General features: G+C 37.5%; 1 protein-coding gene across 2 annotated transcripts in view; it reads right to left on the reverse strand.

Annotated features, from left to right (window-relative positions):
- FREM1 (FRAS1 related extracellular matrix 1) overlaps nt 1-17,139 on the reverse strand; it is a 136,031-nt gene that overhangs the window by 60,897 nt on the left and 57,995 nt on the right. For both annotated transcript variants that reach the window (XM_042964262.1, XM_042964258.1), the window contains exons 18-21: nt 12,758-12,954; nt 8,231-8,453; nt 4,323-4,467; nt 339-480 (exon numbers count right to left, since the gene is read on the reverse strand). In XM_042964262.1, coding sequence (XP_042820196.1) covers nt 339-480; nt 4,323-4,467; nt 8,231-8,453; nt 12,758-12,954 — 707 coding nt within the window. The remainder of the gene's footprint in view (nt 1-338; nt 481-4,322; nt 4,468-8,230; nt 8,454-12,757; nt 12,955-17,139) is intronic.

Raw genomic sequence — 17,139 nt, forward strand, 5'->3', positions numbered from 1 at the left:
TTTAATGTGGTGGGAATTAAGGTATCTCAAAGGATGCCTGGCTCTCACCAGAAATTAGACAATTTGATTTACCCCAGTAACCCCCTCTCCCAAAATTTAAGTACAATCCCAGGGGACAAGGAACAATAAAGAACCTTATTACTGGTTGAATATACCCTCAGTTGAGTAAAGAAAACTGAGTAGAGTGTGAGCTCACCCCAAACCAAGAAAATTAAATTCTCTACCTCTGGGCAAAAGATGGCTGTGAGAGAATAAATTCAGTTACAGAAATCTGTGTATTAAGAAAATTTATACCTGCCACATTAGTTTTGAAAAACAAAAGTAAAAAGGCCACTAACCTTAAGTTGAAGTTGCCCATTTTGGGGAAGCCTTTCAAATAAATAGTAAATCTTCTCCCTGGGTGAGTCTTCATCTATGGCCGAAAGAATGGCACTAGAAACAATTCGAGCTTCACCCATTTTCACTGTAAGTTCAGCCTTCCTGTAAAAAGGAAGATGTCGAGGTTGACAGGAAAATAGAAGGCATTGCTTTCACAGGGGTCATTCGGAATGACTATTACAGTTCCCAATCTTCAACAATGAGGGGATGATAGTCCACATCCCACGTATGTGGACTCATCCAGTGATGAGTCGGACTTGTGAAATGGGCTCTCATTTTCCCTTTGCACTTGAACGTCCTAAAAAGACAATCAGTCGGCAACGATGAAGACGGTAATGAGGTAATTAAATCCTTCTAACGGTTAACCTGCATTGAACTTCACAATTTTATGTTGTAATTTCTCTTATAAAGTGGGTTGGTTTCCGATATTTCATCTGCTACCACAACAGCTTCAGGACCTAAGTAGCCAAGGTATTATCGTTCTAATTTCACCAACAAAAACTGACGTAAAGAGATTGAATGGCTTATCCACGGGTGTTCTGGTACCCTCTATGAAATACCAGTATGAGTTGGGTGACACTTGGGCCATCCACGGCCCTGGACATCCCTCCCCCGTCCCCTGGTGACGTTCTGAGTAGCTAGCTTTCTCTTCACAGCGACTGATCGTTTCCAAGTGCTCCAGCGGCCAGGTTAGCCCGTGGTGTCCTGAAGAGAAGGTGGCTGCTGTGTCCACCATAAACGCCTCTACTGTGGTTCTCAGGTCCTCTCTGGTGCTATTCCTTCCACGGCCGACATAGCCATTTGCCCCGGTCTCACCAAAGTGAGGAAGGGATTTCTTTCCACCTGTGTTTCTAGCTTTTGGCCAAACTCTGTCCAACTTGACAGATTGGTTTCCAATAAAAACCGGACGTTTCCTTGGGATGCAGTTAAAGGACCAGCCGGCATTCCAACCGCCTTCTGTGTCCCTGCTGAGAAGCCAGAGCCCAGACACCTCAGTTCTAACCACTCTTACTAGGTGCCTTTCTTACCCTCTCCAGGACGGACATCTTCCCTGGCAGTAGCAAGGGATTTTTACTCACCTCTTTCCTAGAGAATATTAATCCCATTACTCTAGAAGCCTCACGAATCAGTTGACTGGTTGCTTATGGAGATTAGTGGTGCCATTGACAGAAACAGATTAATCAATGCAGGAAGGAAGCCAATGTGACGAAGAAGGTAAGGAGTTTGGCAGGAAGAAAGTGTCAGAATTAAATGCCAGAGGGGCCAAAGGAGAAGAAATTATGTCATAGTCTGAGTTACCCTGAAAGGGAGTGTGGGACAAGGACTGCGGTGCAGGTAACTTATTTGGGAAGTGATCCCAGGAAGCAAGAGAAAGAGGCGAGGAGTGAGACAGGGCAGGAGGGAAAGGCAACAAAAGCTGTTTTTCCAGCAATGGGGCTCAGTGCTCCTGAGGGTCCTTTGAAGAATCATGTAGAATATGCTTCAAATTGTACTGCTGAAGGATGGAAGTGTGGGACATTTATTTCATCCACTAGCTCCCACAGGCTACGAGCTACCATCAGAGTGCTTTCAGCGGTGTCTGGACATGGGCGGAATGAGCCAGTGCTGCTTCAGAGAATCCCTGTGCGACACAGCAAGTGAGGCGACACATTGAGGGCACTTGTAAAGCGGCCCCGACAGTGTGTGTGGTACATTCTGCCACAAGAGCGACTATAATCAGAGTGGGGGGAGGGGTCAGGGGGCTAAGAGAGCATGACCCAGAGAACCAAAAGTATCTACCACAGCATCTAAAAGGAATTATCAAAGAAATGGTGCCAAATGCTCTAACGAGGTCCAGCAAGGTAAGACGAGCCATTCGTTTCGTTGGGAAAGCCCAGGGTAACTTTTAAGGGAGCAGCTTTAATAAAGTGGGGGAGGTTGGGCAGAAATGGCCGAAGCAAGCACAAGCTGATTCCTCCAAATAGTTTGGCACTGAAATAAATGAGGAACTGGGTCATCTTTGCAGTTTTAGTTTTTTAGGATGAGAATACCTGCTTGCAATAATGGTAATAACTAACACTCAGGAGCATTCACTAGGTACTGGCCAGTCTTTCAAGCGCCTTTGCGTCTTTTAATTCACTTAAGCCTTGCTACAACCCTGTGGAAAGGATGCTGCTATTATCCCCACTGACAAAGAAGCTGACAAAGAGGCCGGGAGAGGTTAAGTGACAAGTTCGAGGCCACACAACTGGTCAGTGGCTGAACCAAGGCAGTCTGGCTGCAGAATCTGCTCTCTTAACCACTAACTACATCCCGTCCTTGTTAGCAGAAGGAACGGAAAGGGAGAGACTAACGATGTGAGAGAAAAAAATAATGGAGCACATTCTGGAAGGAGGCAAAAGGTGATCCACCCAAGGATACACAAGGAAGGGAAAGAAGGGGGAATATACCGCTCCACAGGAGAAAAGGAAAAAAGAAAAGAAAAGAAGGGACTTGGAAGAGAGTTGAAGGAGATTTGGCAATTCTGTAGATGAACTATCCCAGGCAGTTTATTGGCAAGAACATAGCAGGAAATAGTAAGTCAGACAGAGGTGAGTGAGTGTCCTGTTATTTTACTACTCTGGTCTCAGTTTTCTTGGTAAGGATAATGATACCTACTTCCCATAATTCTGGCGAGGATTTAAGGAAATACATTCTGTAAAAGGATCCAGTACAGTGTCTGTCACATAGTAAGCACTTAATAAACACTAGTTTTTAATCTCTCTTTCTTCCTCTCAGATGCAGTGAGGTCATCAGACAGAGGATTCATATTACTGCAATACCCTTCATATTTTCACTTTTATAAATCAAGGTCATGCCAGTCCAACATTCCACCTATATAATAGAAAATGAAAATTTCTTCTGAATACTTTTAGTTAAACTCACGTCCGAGATGCAACCCTCCAAAAAACTATCATCAGTTTTTCCCATGATGATTTTCAAGGACCTTACTGATGGCCCACGAAGGAATGGCAGGCTAGAGAAGGGACCTGTTTGAGGTCCTCACTTCTGCAAAGTGGAGGAGACTTTGGGGGTTTACACATTTTTAGGAAGTTATTCACTTCCTACGAAAAGCTAGGACTGTCTACACAATGCCTCTCACTGCTGCACCGTTGAATACTGGGGTGAAGTGGTCAAAGAGGTCCCAAGAAGCAGACACTTCTCTGCATCCAGCATTAGAGAAAGTTGAGCCTTCTAAAGTTTTACCCTTGTACAGTGCTGGTAATAAGAGAAATGACTAGAACTATAGAAATATAATTGAGGAAGCCTCTGTACCCTATTTTCAAACTGATCAACTGCAGAGGGAGATACTGAGACAGTCTGCAATTATTATCAGCGCAGAATTTTTAAATGATCATTTAAGTGATCACTTTGATATCAGGTAGCAGGGGAGAGTTGATCCATATGGAACACAGGGGACTGGTGGATACTGAAATACCAAGATGATGATAGAAATGGCATGTATATATTTCCCTCAGGCACTCTTAGGTAAAAGTGTGATCAATTTCACAGGGAGGACTGTCTGCAGTTAATATGACCACATTCTAGTTAAATCTACACATCTATTGCACTTTGGTATGTGTGTGCGCATGCAGGTGCGTGTATATATATATGTGTTCAAATACTTGGTACACCGTTCATTCCATATTGTAGGTTCAGTCATTCTTAGTTATTTACAACTAAGTAGAACTTTTAGAGGGAAATCAAATAATTAAAGGGTGTACCTAAGAATTGTTAGGGAGATGTTGTATTAACTAACATTTGCACTCATGGTTCTAGGTGTCTGAGTAGTTGGGACAAGTTGTGAAAGACAGGAGTTGTCAAAGACTCATTGCTCTCTGGAAGACACACATTACATTTGCACCTAATCTTCCAGACTTCAGAATTTTCTAGAGCATCTGAAAAGGATTCTTCAGGTAGCTTACTTGCTCAGCATTGGTTTCTCATCATTAACTGGGGTGATTTCTACTGAAATCGTTTTTAATATCTTATGTTTCCCATCTGACAATTGGATTGTAAAGTCATCAGCAAGGCTCTCTGAGTCATCATGCACATACATCAACTTCATTCCTGGAAGAAGGGGAAAAAGAGAGAAAGTAAATCTTATGATTAAGCCATTCTGAAACACACATAATCTCTTAATTTCCAAGGTATTGGTATCAGCAAGAGTTCATTAATCACTACATAGGGTGAAATTAAACTGCTTTATAAAGTAAGATTTCCCTCTTAGTTCATTAAAAAATTGTATTTAAATACTTTAGTATTTGATAAGGTTCTTATTTAGAAATCAGTGAGGAAAGGATATATTATTTAATAAACTGTATGAAAACAATGGTTTATTACTTGGAGAAAATTTTAGTTAGATACCTACCTCAAGCCAATAACCAAAATAAATTCTAGATGAATCAAAACTTAAATATAAAACTATTTTTTTAAAAAACCTACATAGAATTCATATGAAAATGCAAGAGACCAGAACAGCCAAAACAATCTTAAAAAAGAACAAAGTTGGAGACTCACATTTCCCATTTTCAAAACTTACTACAAAACTACAGTAATCAAGACAATGTGTAACTGTTATAGAATAGACGTATAGATTAATCTAATAGAGGAGAGTCCAGAAATGAGCTCATGAATTTACAATCAACTGAATCCCATCAGGGGAACAAAACCTATTCAATGGGGAAAGAATAGTCTTTTCAATAAATGTTACTGGGACAACTGAACAGCCACAGGCAATAGAATGAAGTTGGATCCCTACCTCACACTACATACAAACATTAGCTCAAAATAGATAATAGACCTAAATGTAAGAGCTAAACTAGAAAAACTGTTTCTCTGCAACTGAGGATGCAGAGAAATCAGAACTCTCACATTACTGGTAGGAATATAAAATGATGCAGCTACTTTGGAAACCAGTTTGGCAGTTCCTCAGCATATTAAACACAGTTATCACATGACGCAGCAATTCCACTCCAGATACAAACCCAAGGGAAATGATAGTATCTATCCATACAAAAAACGTATACATACATGAACGTTCACAGTCAAAAGTGAAAGTGACCCAAATACCCATCAACTGATGAATGGATCAAGTAAATGTGGCACGTCTATACAATGGAATATTATTTGACAATGAAAAGGAATGGAGTTGTTCTGACTTGTGCTACACTATGGCCGAATCTTGAAAACATTATGTTAGATAAAAGAAACCAGTTACAAAAGATCATACGTTCCATTTATATGATTCTGACATGTCAGAATAGACAAAGCTATAGAGACAAAAAATAGGTTCCTGGTTGCCAAGGGCTGAGGAAGAAAGGAGTGAGAATGACTGCTAATGAGTATGGTATTTCTTTTAGGAGATGATAAAGTGTTCTAAAATTGATCATGATGATGAATATACTAAGGACCTCTGAATCCTAGGCTTAATTAAATGGATAGATATTATGGCATGTGAATTATATCTTATTTCTGAATGCAGAATGTCTTCCTATTATAAAAACAAAAGAAAGAAAATGTAAAGGAAAACAATGATAAATTTCACTACTTACAGTTTGTGATTTCTGTACTTAAAAACCATGAATTAAAAGGCAAATAAAATCTAGAAAAACTTGTCTGTAACGTGTGACAAAAATGTGAAATATCAAATATTTAATGATCTCTTAGAAGTTAATGTAAGTCAATGGAAGAATGGGCAAAGGACACTATCAAGCAGTTTCCAAAAGGTGAAACATATATGGTTAATTGGACATGAAACTATGGTAAATTACTCATAATCTGAGAATTTCAAAATAAGATCACAATAAGAGACTGTTATCAACTACCACATTTGCACAAGTTATTAAAACTATTCATTATTGATTAGGAAAATAGGCATGGTCGTGCGTATCATGCAACGGCAATTTTTTCCCTCAAAGTATTATAAATGCTCACCTCTTTTTACGAAATAATCTCACTATAAAATTTTATGCGAAAAAATTCTATGCGATGTGGACTGAGATTTATGTTACAAAAATAGACATAAGATATGTTTAGGTATAGTTTGTAAATTCAAGAAATGAAAAGCTATCTGCATATTTAAAAATGGAAGATAGTTGCATGAAAGGAGAGGACAGTAAATCCATACAATGAAAAGCTGGAGTTATCACAAACCATGTTTTTCAATCAACATTTGAAAAGTAAGAAATTTAGGGGCACCTGGGCGGCTCAGTCAGTTAAGCGTCCAACTCTTGATTTCCACTCAGGTGATGATGTTACGGTTGATGAGATAGAGCCTCACATGGGGCTCTGCGCTCAAAGCACAGAGCCTGCTTGGGATTCTCTCACTCCCTCTCTTTCTTTCTCCCTCTCCACTGCTCGTACTGTCTCCCTCCCTCCCTCTCTCTCTCTCTCTCTCTCAAAATAAACATTAACATTTTTTTAAAATTTTAATTAAAGAAAATAAAAAGTCAAGGGCTTTTAAAAATAAATAAATAAAAACTAAGAAGTTTCTCATAATTGATAAGAAAAAACCTCAGATTACATAAGGTGGTAGCAGTTTTGTAAGTTCTGTATGTTGGGGGTGGGGGATGTATGTGAGAATATACTAAAGTTTAAACCAAATGTAGTCCTAACTGAATCAAGAATAAAGATGAAAATCCAGTCTCTGAGAAGGCCACCAAGCTTTTAACCAAAGGATTAATTCATGTAAACTGTTTTTATTTTTTCTTCAAAATCATTGCATAAGTGCGAACTTACACAATTTGCCTACTTATTTAACCTAAGAATATAATAAATAATATTTAACCTAATTAGAAAACAGACTTTCTTGAGAGCAAAATTTGAATAATTACTTCTTTTCCTTTGTCTTAAATTTGAAAAAAACTATTGTCACAACATACTGTATTATTTGATACACATGGTTATTAACTCGGTCATATCATCAACTTAAGTGCCAGGAGTTCATTCTTTGCAATTGATAGAAACTAAGAAATATATGAATTAGCTTTTCAAGTTCAAATGTGACATAGAACAACTATTGCATAATAAACTTGGAGGCAGAGCACTTATCCTGGTTGGGGAAGGGAAAAATTCAGACAGAATAACTGTTGAACCGGCCCAGAGACGAAACCAGCACAGGAAGGGAAGAGTTTGGAGTCCTGGAGAGGGCGCTCCACGGGGAGGTCAGAGGTCACCTGGTTCTGAAGGCACAGTGTTGGCTAGCCCAGCAAAGGGGGTTCAGGTTGGGGAAACGATATGTGAAGGCAGGAAGGAGAGTGAGAATAGGCAGTGATTCTAGAACCATCCTTTTCTCCAATATTCAAAAGTGTGTTTATATTCGGAAAATGGGATAAAATTGATTTTTTAGAAAGAGCAATTAAAAAATAATTCAGGCTGCTATTCCAACGTGTCATTTCCTTAAAGAACAAATTATCTCCACGGAGAATAATGAGTTATTATATGTGGTTCTATATTCGTTTCAAACATAGAAATTTTGGCAGACAAATCTCTTCAAATTTAGGTCCATGATCTCAGTAGTTTTAAAAAGGAATTTTTCATTATGACATGAAAAAGTTGGAGCTAAAATACCCCAAATCACAAGTATCATTTTTATTGATGCTCCCAAAGTGAAAGAAGACATTTTTATTTCCTTTTCAACTACCCATTCTCTCTAGCCGAGGCTTCATGCCCTACATTAATCCAGAGCCCAGAGAAAACCCTTGAGAGATAAATGAATACAGTAGTTGAAGGCCATTTCTTCACTTCTTATTCCTGTGAGTTATTATTATCTTTTCTGGGCTAAATTAGGAAATCAACAAGAACAAATGAAACGAAGTGGAACGTGATATACCATTCTTGAGAAGTTCCAAGGAAAAGCTGTGAATAAGTTCATGCCTCTGGCTGGGGTTGGCAGGCTGCTTATTTGGAGGAAACTCTTTGCTAAGCATCCCGTTGGTGAGGAAGCCATGGCGTGGTTTATGAGTGATGCTGAACAGCAAGGAATCCTTGGGAACGTCTAGATCAGCAGCATTGATGATGGAGGTATCCAACTCTTTCCTCTGACCCTCACACACCTGAACAAAAACAAGTCAAAAGCTCAGTTGTGTAGAAATAAAATTTGTCTTTCTGCTAGGAAATTGCCCAAAAGAACTAATTTTAAGATATTCTATTGAAAAATTTCTACGAAATTTGTGTGTAATGAGTCCTAAAAAGAAATGGCTTGTTTAACATGACTTTGGAAGAAAAGAATACATTTATTAATCCCTCTCCGGTTTTCTCTGAAGACTTACTTCAAAGCATTTTATTCATTTCCATAAAGGACAGAGGATACACACACACACACACACACACACACACACACACAATTTTTCCCCGCATAATTCAAAGGTCAGGGAAAAAGCAATCAAAGGAATGTTTGCTTTCTGGAATTTACAGAGTTCAGTTGTAAAAGTAACTGTAGACCCTTCACCTTCAGAACCTAATCTGTTATTTTCACCTCCTGGACCTCGTTGCTTTCATATTTCTTAAGTTTCTGCTTTAGAAACAGTACAAATATCAGCTATTCACAAGGGGGTGGGGGGCTAGGTTTCTAATTTTGGTCATTGTGGGAAGACCTTCTGTATTTCAATTGCAATCAACAACAATTGAGAAGGATGCTTCTGGAAGCATAATGGTGTTTATTTTAATTCTGGGTCCCTCCTCTCTCCCCAATCCTCATGCCTCTAATTTTCCTGAACTCCCTCCCCCACCCCCACCTCCCACTTCAGGTTTAATCATTCTTTAAGGACAAAGAGAACTGAATGTTTTTCATTTCAGGTAGGATGCAGCCATTTAGAACTTGACATGGTACTTAGCTGTCTTGATCTTTTTCCCATCCCATAGTGAGAATAAAGAGAAAAAAGAAATATTTGTTTCCTATTTTGAAATAAAGCAAGCTATAAATAAGAAGAACATATACATTTAACAGAAGTCTATCGGGAATCTGCGATGCACTGTGCTTCATGCTGTGAGGATATGAATATGCTAAAAAATTAAAGGTAGATGAGACTGTGAAGGCTGCTCCATCCATAATTATACTGCAAGGAAGAAAATATCTAGTGTTACTAAATATGGTTAAATAAGAAGTGTAAAAGGGTGGAGGAGACCAGGAATGTCTTCATGGCTGGGTGGGCATTTTAGCCATGAAGGATACATATGGCTTAGATTTGTGAAAATGTCCTTTCTCTTCAGCCTCTCTTACTGAGAGAGCCTTCCTGCCACAAGTCTCCACGGCACTTGGATGAAGAAGAATCACTTGCCATTCTGATACTTGGGCTAAAATGATGCTGATTTTTTTGTATCTGGCCTTACATTATTTTATTTTATTTTTTATTTGATTTGATTTGATTATTTTAGAGAGAGAGAGGGAGAGAGAAAGGGACAGAATCTAAAGCAGGCTCCATGCTCAGTGTGGAGCCCAACGTGGGGCTCGATCCCATGACCCTGGGATTATGCCATGAGCCCAAATCAAGAGTTGGACACTCAACTGACTGAGCCACCCAGGCGCCGCTGGTCTTACTTATTAAGGACTAAGATGGCATCATAATTTAATGTGCAATGATATAATTATGAAATTATCTTTCATGATAACTTGTGTTTTTCTCCAAGAATTTTAATAAAGCAACCTAAAATATGTTCTAATTACCCTTCTTCATAAAGCTTAAGACTGTTGGACTCACTATATGGCAACCTTTCTCATTTATAAAATGATAAATTACTTTACAACATGACTGAAAAATTCCATTGAAAACATTTGGGATTCCTTTTTGTACACTTCATTGACTGAGATTGTAAATAAAAGGTTTAGATCAATATACACAAAATGCAGAAGCTTACTTGCAGAGCAGTTTGAAATGGATTATAATATCTTAAACTAAAACCTCATTTTTTTGTGCAAGTTGCATCCTGACTTGATCAAGCTTGACTGTCTACAAGAGAAATACTTTTCCACAAGAAAGCAAAATAAATATGACTATTTTAAAAAATCACTTGGGGGTGCCTCGGTGGCTCAGTCGGTTAAGCGTCTAACTTCAGCTCTGGTCATGATCTCGCAGCCCATGAGTTCGAGCCCTGTGTTGGGCTCTGTGCTGACAGCTCAGAGCCTGAAGCCTGCTTCGGATTCTGTGACTCCCTCTCTTTCTGCCCCTCCGCCTCTCACGCTCTGTCTCTCTCTGTCTCTCTCTCAAAAATAAATAAACATTAAAAAAAATTTTTAAAAAAAACCAAAATCACTTGAAGCTTAAAGCCAGCTTTGCCAATAACAATGGAGGTCTGTATTTGTTACTCTTCAACAGCTTCTCTAAGGAGTGCACAGGTAAGAAGCATGATTACTTTGGAGAAGAGCAAGGGACAATTTCCCAATGGCTTAATTATTTCAGAAACTCCAACCCTAGATAGATACAAAACAATAGAGTTAAGTACAGAAGGAATCATTTATACAGTTTTTCCTCTCTCTCAATTACCGAAGTACTCTCCAGAGAAACCCATGGGCCAATAGAAGAGGAAGGACAGGAGCTGGCTCCCAAATCTCATTGTGAGGTGACTCTCATATACTGTAAACAATCACTAGAAAATTCATATCCATGGGGCACCTGGGTGGCTCCACTGGTTAAGCGTCCAACTTTGGTTCAGGTCATGATCTCATGGTTTGTGATTTCGAGCCCCGCGTCGGGCTCTGTGCTTACAGCTCAGAGCCCGGAGTCTGCTACGGATTCTGTGTCTCCCTCTCTCTCTCTGCCCCTCCCCCACTTGTGCTCTATCTCTCTCTCTCTCTCAAAAATAAATAAATGTAAAAAAAAAAAAAAGAAAATGCATATCAAATAAAGACTTTTGTATTCAGAATTTGATCATTTTTAGTGACAAATAAGGCTAGATAATGGTTTCAAAATAGATCATATGTGCTTTGGGAAATGTCTGAAAAAAAGATGACAAACATAATAACAATAATATAAATGGCACCTGTTTACTAAGGGTCTAGTATGTGCCTGGCCACCTTGATCATCATGGCTACCCCTTAAGGATTTGATGCACATTTTGCAGATAAGGAAAGAGAAGCATAAAGAAAAAATAACTTGTCCAGAACCCCACAACTAGTAAACAGCAACACCCAAGTCCATCTTATTTCAAAGCCTGTGCTCATCCATTTAATCAAGATTTGCTATACGTATGTCTGAATTAAACAATCATATATAAATAATAGAATTGTTTTAAAAGATTATATGCTAATATGAAAAGTTTCCCAATATACATAAGTAGGTTTTTTTTTAAAGTAGAGATTTGTAGGTATAATACGATCCCTGATTTATAAGTAAAACATATAGAAAAATTGCACATATATTATATATATACATACATACATACACACACATCACTGGCATGTGCACAAATTATTTTTGAGGGATTACTAAAAATGCAGTCAATGGGGAGTGACTTTGGGTAGGGGCTGTTGAAGAGAGAGACTGTCATATTTCATTGTGTATATTTCTCAATATTCTAACTTGTATAAGTATATATTTTTATTATCATGTTTTTATTATGTTTTTAAAGACAAGAGGTGTTATCTGTGGAGTGATATCATGGCCATTTTAACTATATATCTGAATTTTTAAATAAAACTAACAAACATTTTCACATAAAAATATTTTTTAAACTACATAAAAAGCATGATTCAAATTATAGTTTTTTCATTTCATATACCTTTATAAATAGTTATATAAAAAGATGCCTTAATATATGTGAATTAAGAGTCCTTGTCATTACAGTATTAGTTAAGAGGACATGCTATGGAAATCAAACTGCCTGGGTGCAAATTTCCCATGTACCACTCCTTATGCCGCTTATTTCTAAGCCCTGGGATCTTGGGCCACTAAGCTAACCTCTTTATGCCTCATTTTTTTCAGTTACTCAATAGCAATAACAATAGCATCACCCTAAAAGCCTATTGTGAGTATTCAATATGAACACATGAAAAGGACTTGAAATAGTACCTACAACCCAGTAAGAACTCCATCTAACATATATATATATGCACATATATATATATACACATATATATATAAAATATTATATATTATATATTATATCATATATAATATATATGCAACTGTAATCGCATCGATGCAATTCTGTATGTTAGCAATTATTACTATCATCACCATCATTATTATTAGACCCATGTTTTTCAAGTAATTGCATTATATAATCTAGTTAGTGTTCTCCCCATTTCTAGTCAACTTAATGTATTAAGGACACCTGGACCAATGTAAATGAGCTAGGTGAAAATAAAATCAGAAAATGATTAAAAAAAAAAAGAAATGGAAAATTCTGGTATCTTTCTTACAGTAATATTCTGCACTACAAAGTCAGGAGCTTCATCATTTGTGGGGTTGATTATAACGTGAAACGGTATCTCCAAGGAGCGTCGCTTCCCATCTGTGACATACACCATGAACTGGTCAGCCGTCGGTTCCACCCTCAGATGTCTGGATTGCACATAGTTAATGTGTAAAGCCTTCATGTCTTTCCACTGGAACGAAGCTAGAGCATACCAACACGGAGCAGGTAAATTAGAAAAACTTTTTTTTTTCCCCAAGCTACTGATCCTTAATCCTTAACACAATAGCTTATTTCAAAGAAAAGCAAATAAGAGATCATTGCAGTTGACCCAAGAATCAGCTATCGGGGGCTGCTGTAATATCTGTCAGCCATCAACAAAAAACAGATATCCATAAATCATAAGGAAGGATTAAAATCTGCATGGAGAACAGAAAGATGATAACTGCTAACCAGGATGTGTAGGGACTTCATGACTATTCTTTATATGGTTAGAATAAACGTTAAGAGAGACCTTCCCTTGATTAAAACCACTGCTCCTATAAACAGTTCTTATTATGCTTGGATAAGAAAAAGACTATCTCGGGGTGCTGGGTGGCTCAGTTGATTAAGCCTCTGACTTTAGCTTGGGTCATGGTCTCATGGTTCATGAGCTTGAGCCCCGCTTTGGGTGAGCTTGAGCCCTGCATCAGGTAAACTCGAGCCCCGCATTGGGTGAGCTCAAGCCCCATTTCAGGATTCTCTCTCCTTTCCTGTCGCTGTTCCTCATGGGATTCTCTCTCTCTCTGTAATGCTCTATGTTGAGCATTAAGTCACAGGCCAAATGCGTACCTTTAGGGCAATAAATCTTTTTCCCCTAGCTTTATTGAGATATAATTGACATACAACGCCATAAGTTTAAGTTTTCCCATGTGATGATTTGGTACACACATACGTTGTAAAATGTTACCACAATAATGTTTGTTAACACATCATTCACTTCATGTGATTACCATTTGTTGTTACAGTGAGAACATTACGCTTTACTCTCAAATCAACTTTCAAGCATACGATACAGTATTAACTAGAGTCACCATGCTATACCTTAGATCCCTGGAAATTATTCATTTTATAACTGAAAGTTTGCACCCTTCAACCAACATCTCTCCACTTGTCCCACCCTCCAGCCCCTAGTAACCACTATTCTACTCTGTTTCTATGAGTACAACTGTTTCAGATTCCACATATAAGTGAGATCATATGGTATTTGTCTTTCTCTAATGTATTTCACTTAACATAATGCTCTCAAAGTCCATATATATATACGTATATATATATATGCGTATATATATATACGTATATATATATGCGCATATATATATATATATACGTATATATATGCATATATATATACGTATATATATATATATATATATATATATTTTGCAAATGGCAGGATTTCCTTCTTGTTGTGGTTGAATAATATTCTATCATTTATTTGTATCACATTTGCTTTATCCATTCATCCATCAACGGACATGTAGGTCGTTACCATGTGTTGGGCTATTGTCAATAATGGCACAATGAACATCAGAATACAGACATCTCTTTGATATCCTGTTTTCATTCATTTGAATATATACCTAGAAGCAGAATTACTGGATCATATGACACTTCTATTTTTAATTTTGTGAAGAATCTCCACAGTAGCTATACCAACTTACATTCCCACCAACAATGCCCAAAGGATTACCTTTTCTCCACATCCTCACCAGCATTTGTTATGTCTTGTCTTTTTGATAAGAGCTATTCTAACAGGGGGGAAGTGATACCTCATTGTGGTTTAGACTGGAATTTCCCTAGTGATGGGTGATGTCGAGCACTTTTCATGTGCCTATTGGCCATTTGTATGTCTTCTTTGGAGAACTATCTATTCAAGCCTTCTGTCCATTTTTAAATCAGATTGTTTGGGCTTCTTTGCTGCTGAGTTATATCAGTGAGTCCTTTACACATTTTAGATATTGATCCCTTATCAGATATATGGTTTATAAATATTTCCTTCCATCCTGCAGGTTGTCTTTCCATTTTGTTGACTGCTTCTTCTGCAGAAGCTTTTTAGTTTGATGTAGTCTTACTTTCTTGATTTTTGCATTTGTTGCCTTTGCTTTTGGTGTCAAAACCAAAAAACCACTGCCAAGATCAATGTTAAGAGTTTACCACCTATGTTTCCTTCTAGGAGCTTTATGATTTAAGGTTTTACATCCAAGTATTTAATCTATTTTGAGTTTTTTGTTTTTTGTTGTTGTTTGTTTGTTTGTTGCATGGCATAAGACAGTGGTTCATTTTCATTCTTTTCCATGAGGCTGTCCAGTTTTCCCAACACCATTTATTGTCCTTTTCTCAGTGTGTATTCTTGGCTCCTTTGTCATAAATTAAATGACCACATATGCATGGACTTACTTCTTCAAAAAAAATTTTTTTATGTTTATTCATTTTTGAGAGAGAGAGAGAACACAAGCAGGGGAGGGGAAGAGAGAGAGGGAGATACAGAATCCAAAGCAGGCTCCAGGCTCTGAACTGTCAGCACAGAGCCCAACACAGGGCTCAAACCCATGAACCATGAGATCATGACTTGAGCCGAGGTTGGATGCCTAACCAACTAAGCCACCCAGGCGCCCCTGCATGGACTTACTTCTGAGCTCTTTCATTCTGTTCTACTGATCTATATGCCTATTTTTATGCCATACTGTTTTAACACCATAGCATTTTGATTATTATAGCTTTGCAATATACTTTTAAATTAGAGAACATAATGCATCCAGCTTTATTCTTTCTCAAGATTGCTTTCGGAATTCAAGGTCTTTTGTGCTCCCATAGAAATTTTAGGATTGTTTGTTCTGTCTCTGTGAAAAATGCCATTTAAATTTTGATAGTGATTGCCTTCAAAGTTATAGATGGCTTTGGGTAGTACCAACATTTTAATAACATTAACACTTTTGATCCATGAATATATCTTTCCATTTGCTTATGTATTTTTCAATTTCTTCCATCAAGACATCAATTCTATGTCTTATAGTTTTTGGTATATAAATTTTTCACTTCCTTGTTTGATTTTACTCTTAAGTATTTCATTGTTTTCAATTCTATTGTGAATGAAATTGTTTGCTTTTTCAATAGTTCATCATTAGTATATAGAAATACAACTGATTTTTTAATGTTGTTTTTGTATCCTAAAACTTGACTTATTTTGTTGACTTGTTCTAATAGTTTTTTGGTGAGATCTTTTTTTTTTAATTTTTTCAAGTTTAATTATTCATTTTTGAAAGAGACAGACAGACAGAGAGCCCCCATGCAAGAGTAGGGGAGAGGCAGAAGGAGAGACAGAGAGAGAGAATCCCAAGCAGGCTCCACACTGTCAATGCAGAGCCCGTCAGAGGGCTTGAAACGATTAACTGTGAGATCATGACATGAGCTGAAATCCACTGAGCTACCCAGGCACCCCTTAGTAAAATCTTGAGAAATTTCTACATGTAATATCACATAATCTGCAAAAAGAGACAATTTTACTTCTTCCTTCTTACTTGGATACCTTTTATTTCCTTTTCTTGTCTCATTATCCTAGCTAGGACTTTCAGTACTATGTTGACTAAGAATGATAAGAGTGGGCATACTTGTTTTTGTCCTCATCTTGGAAGCAAAGCTTTTAACCGTTTAGAGTATGCTGCCACTTGTGAATTTGTCATATATGACCTTTATTACATTGGGGTATATACCTTCTATACCAAATTTGTTGATAGTTTTTATCATAAATATTGTTGAATTTTGTCAAATGCTTTTTCCGTATCTATAGAGATGATCATAGACTTTTAGTCTATCAATTTGGTGTATCACATTTATTGATTTACATATGCTGACCATCCTTGCATCCCAGGTAGAATTCCCACTTGATCACGGTGTCCGATCCTTTTAATGTACCATTGAATTCAGTTTGTTAATATTTTCTGATGAATTTTTGCATCTACATTCTTCAGGGATTGGTCTATGGTTTTCTTACAGTATCCTTACCTGGCTTTGGTATCAGGGTAATGCTGGTCTTATAAAATGAGTTGGGGAGTTTTTCCTCATATTCAATGTTTTGCAAGAGTGCGGGAAGAAATAGTGTTAATTCTTCTTTAAAAGTTCGATAGAACCTGCAAAAACATCTGGTCCTGGTCTTTTCTTTCTCAGGAGGTTTTGGATTACTGATTAAATCTCCTTACTTATTATAGGTCTATTCAGGGTTTCTAGTTCGTCATGACTGAGATTTGGTAAGTTGCATGTTTCTAGGAATTTATCCATTTCTCTCAGATTGTCTAATTTGTGGATGTATGGTTGTTCCTAGCAGCCTCTTCTGATCCTCTGTATAACTGT

Source organism: Panthera tigris, chromosome D4 (genome assembly GCF_018350195.1).
Source record: "Panthera tigris isolate Pti1 chromosome D4, P.tigris_Pti1_mat1.1, whole genome shotgun sequence".
In the NCBI taxonomy this organism is placed as follows: domain Eukaryota; kingdom Metazoa; phylum Chordata; class Mammalia; order Carnivora; family Felidae; genus Panthera; species Panthera tigris.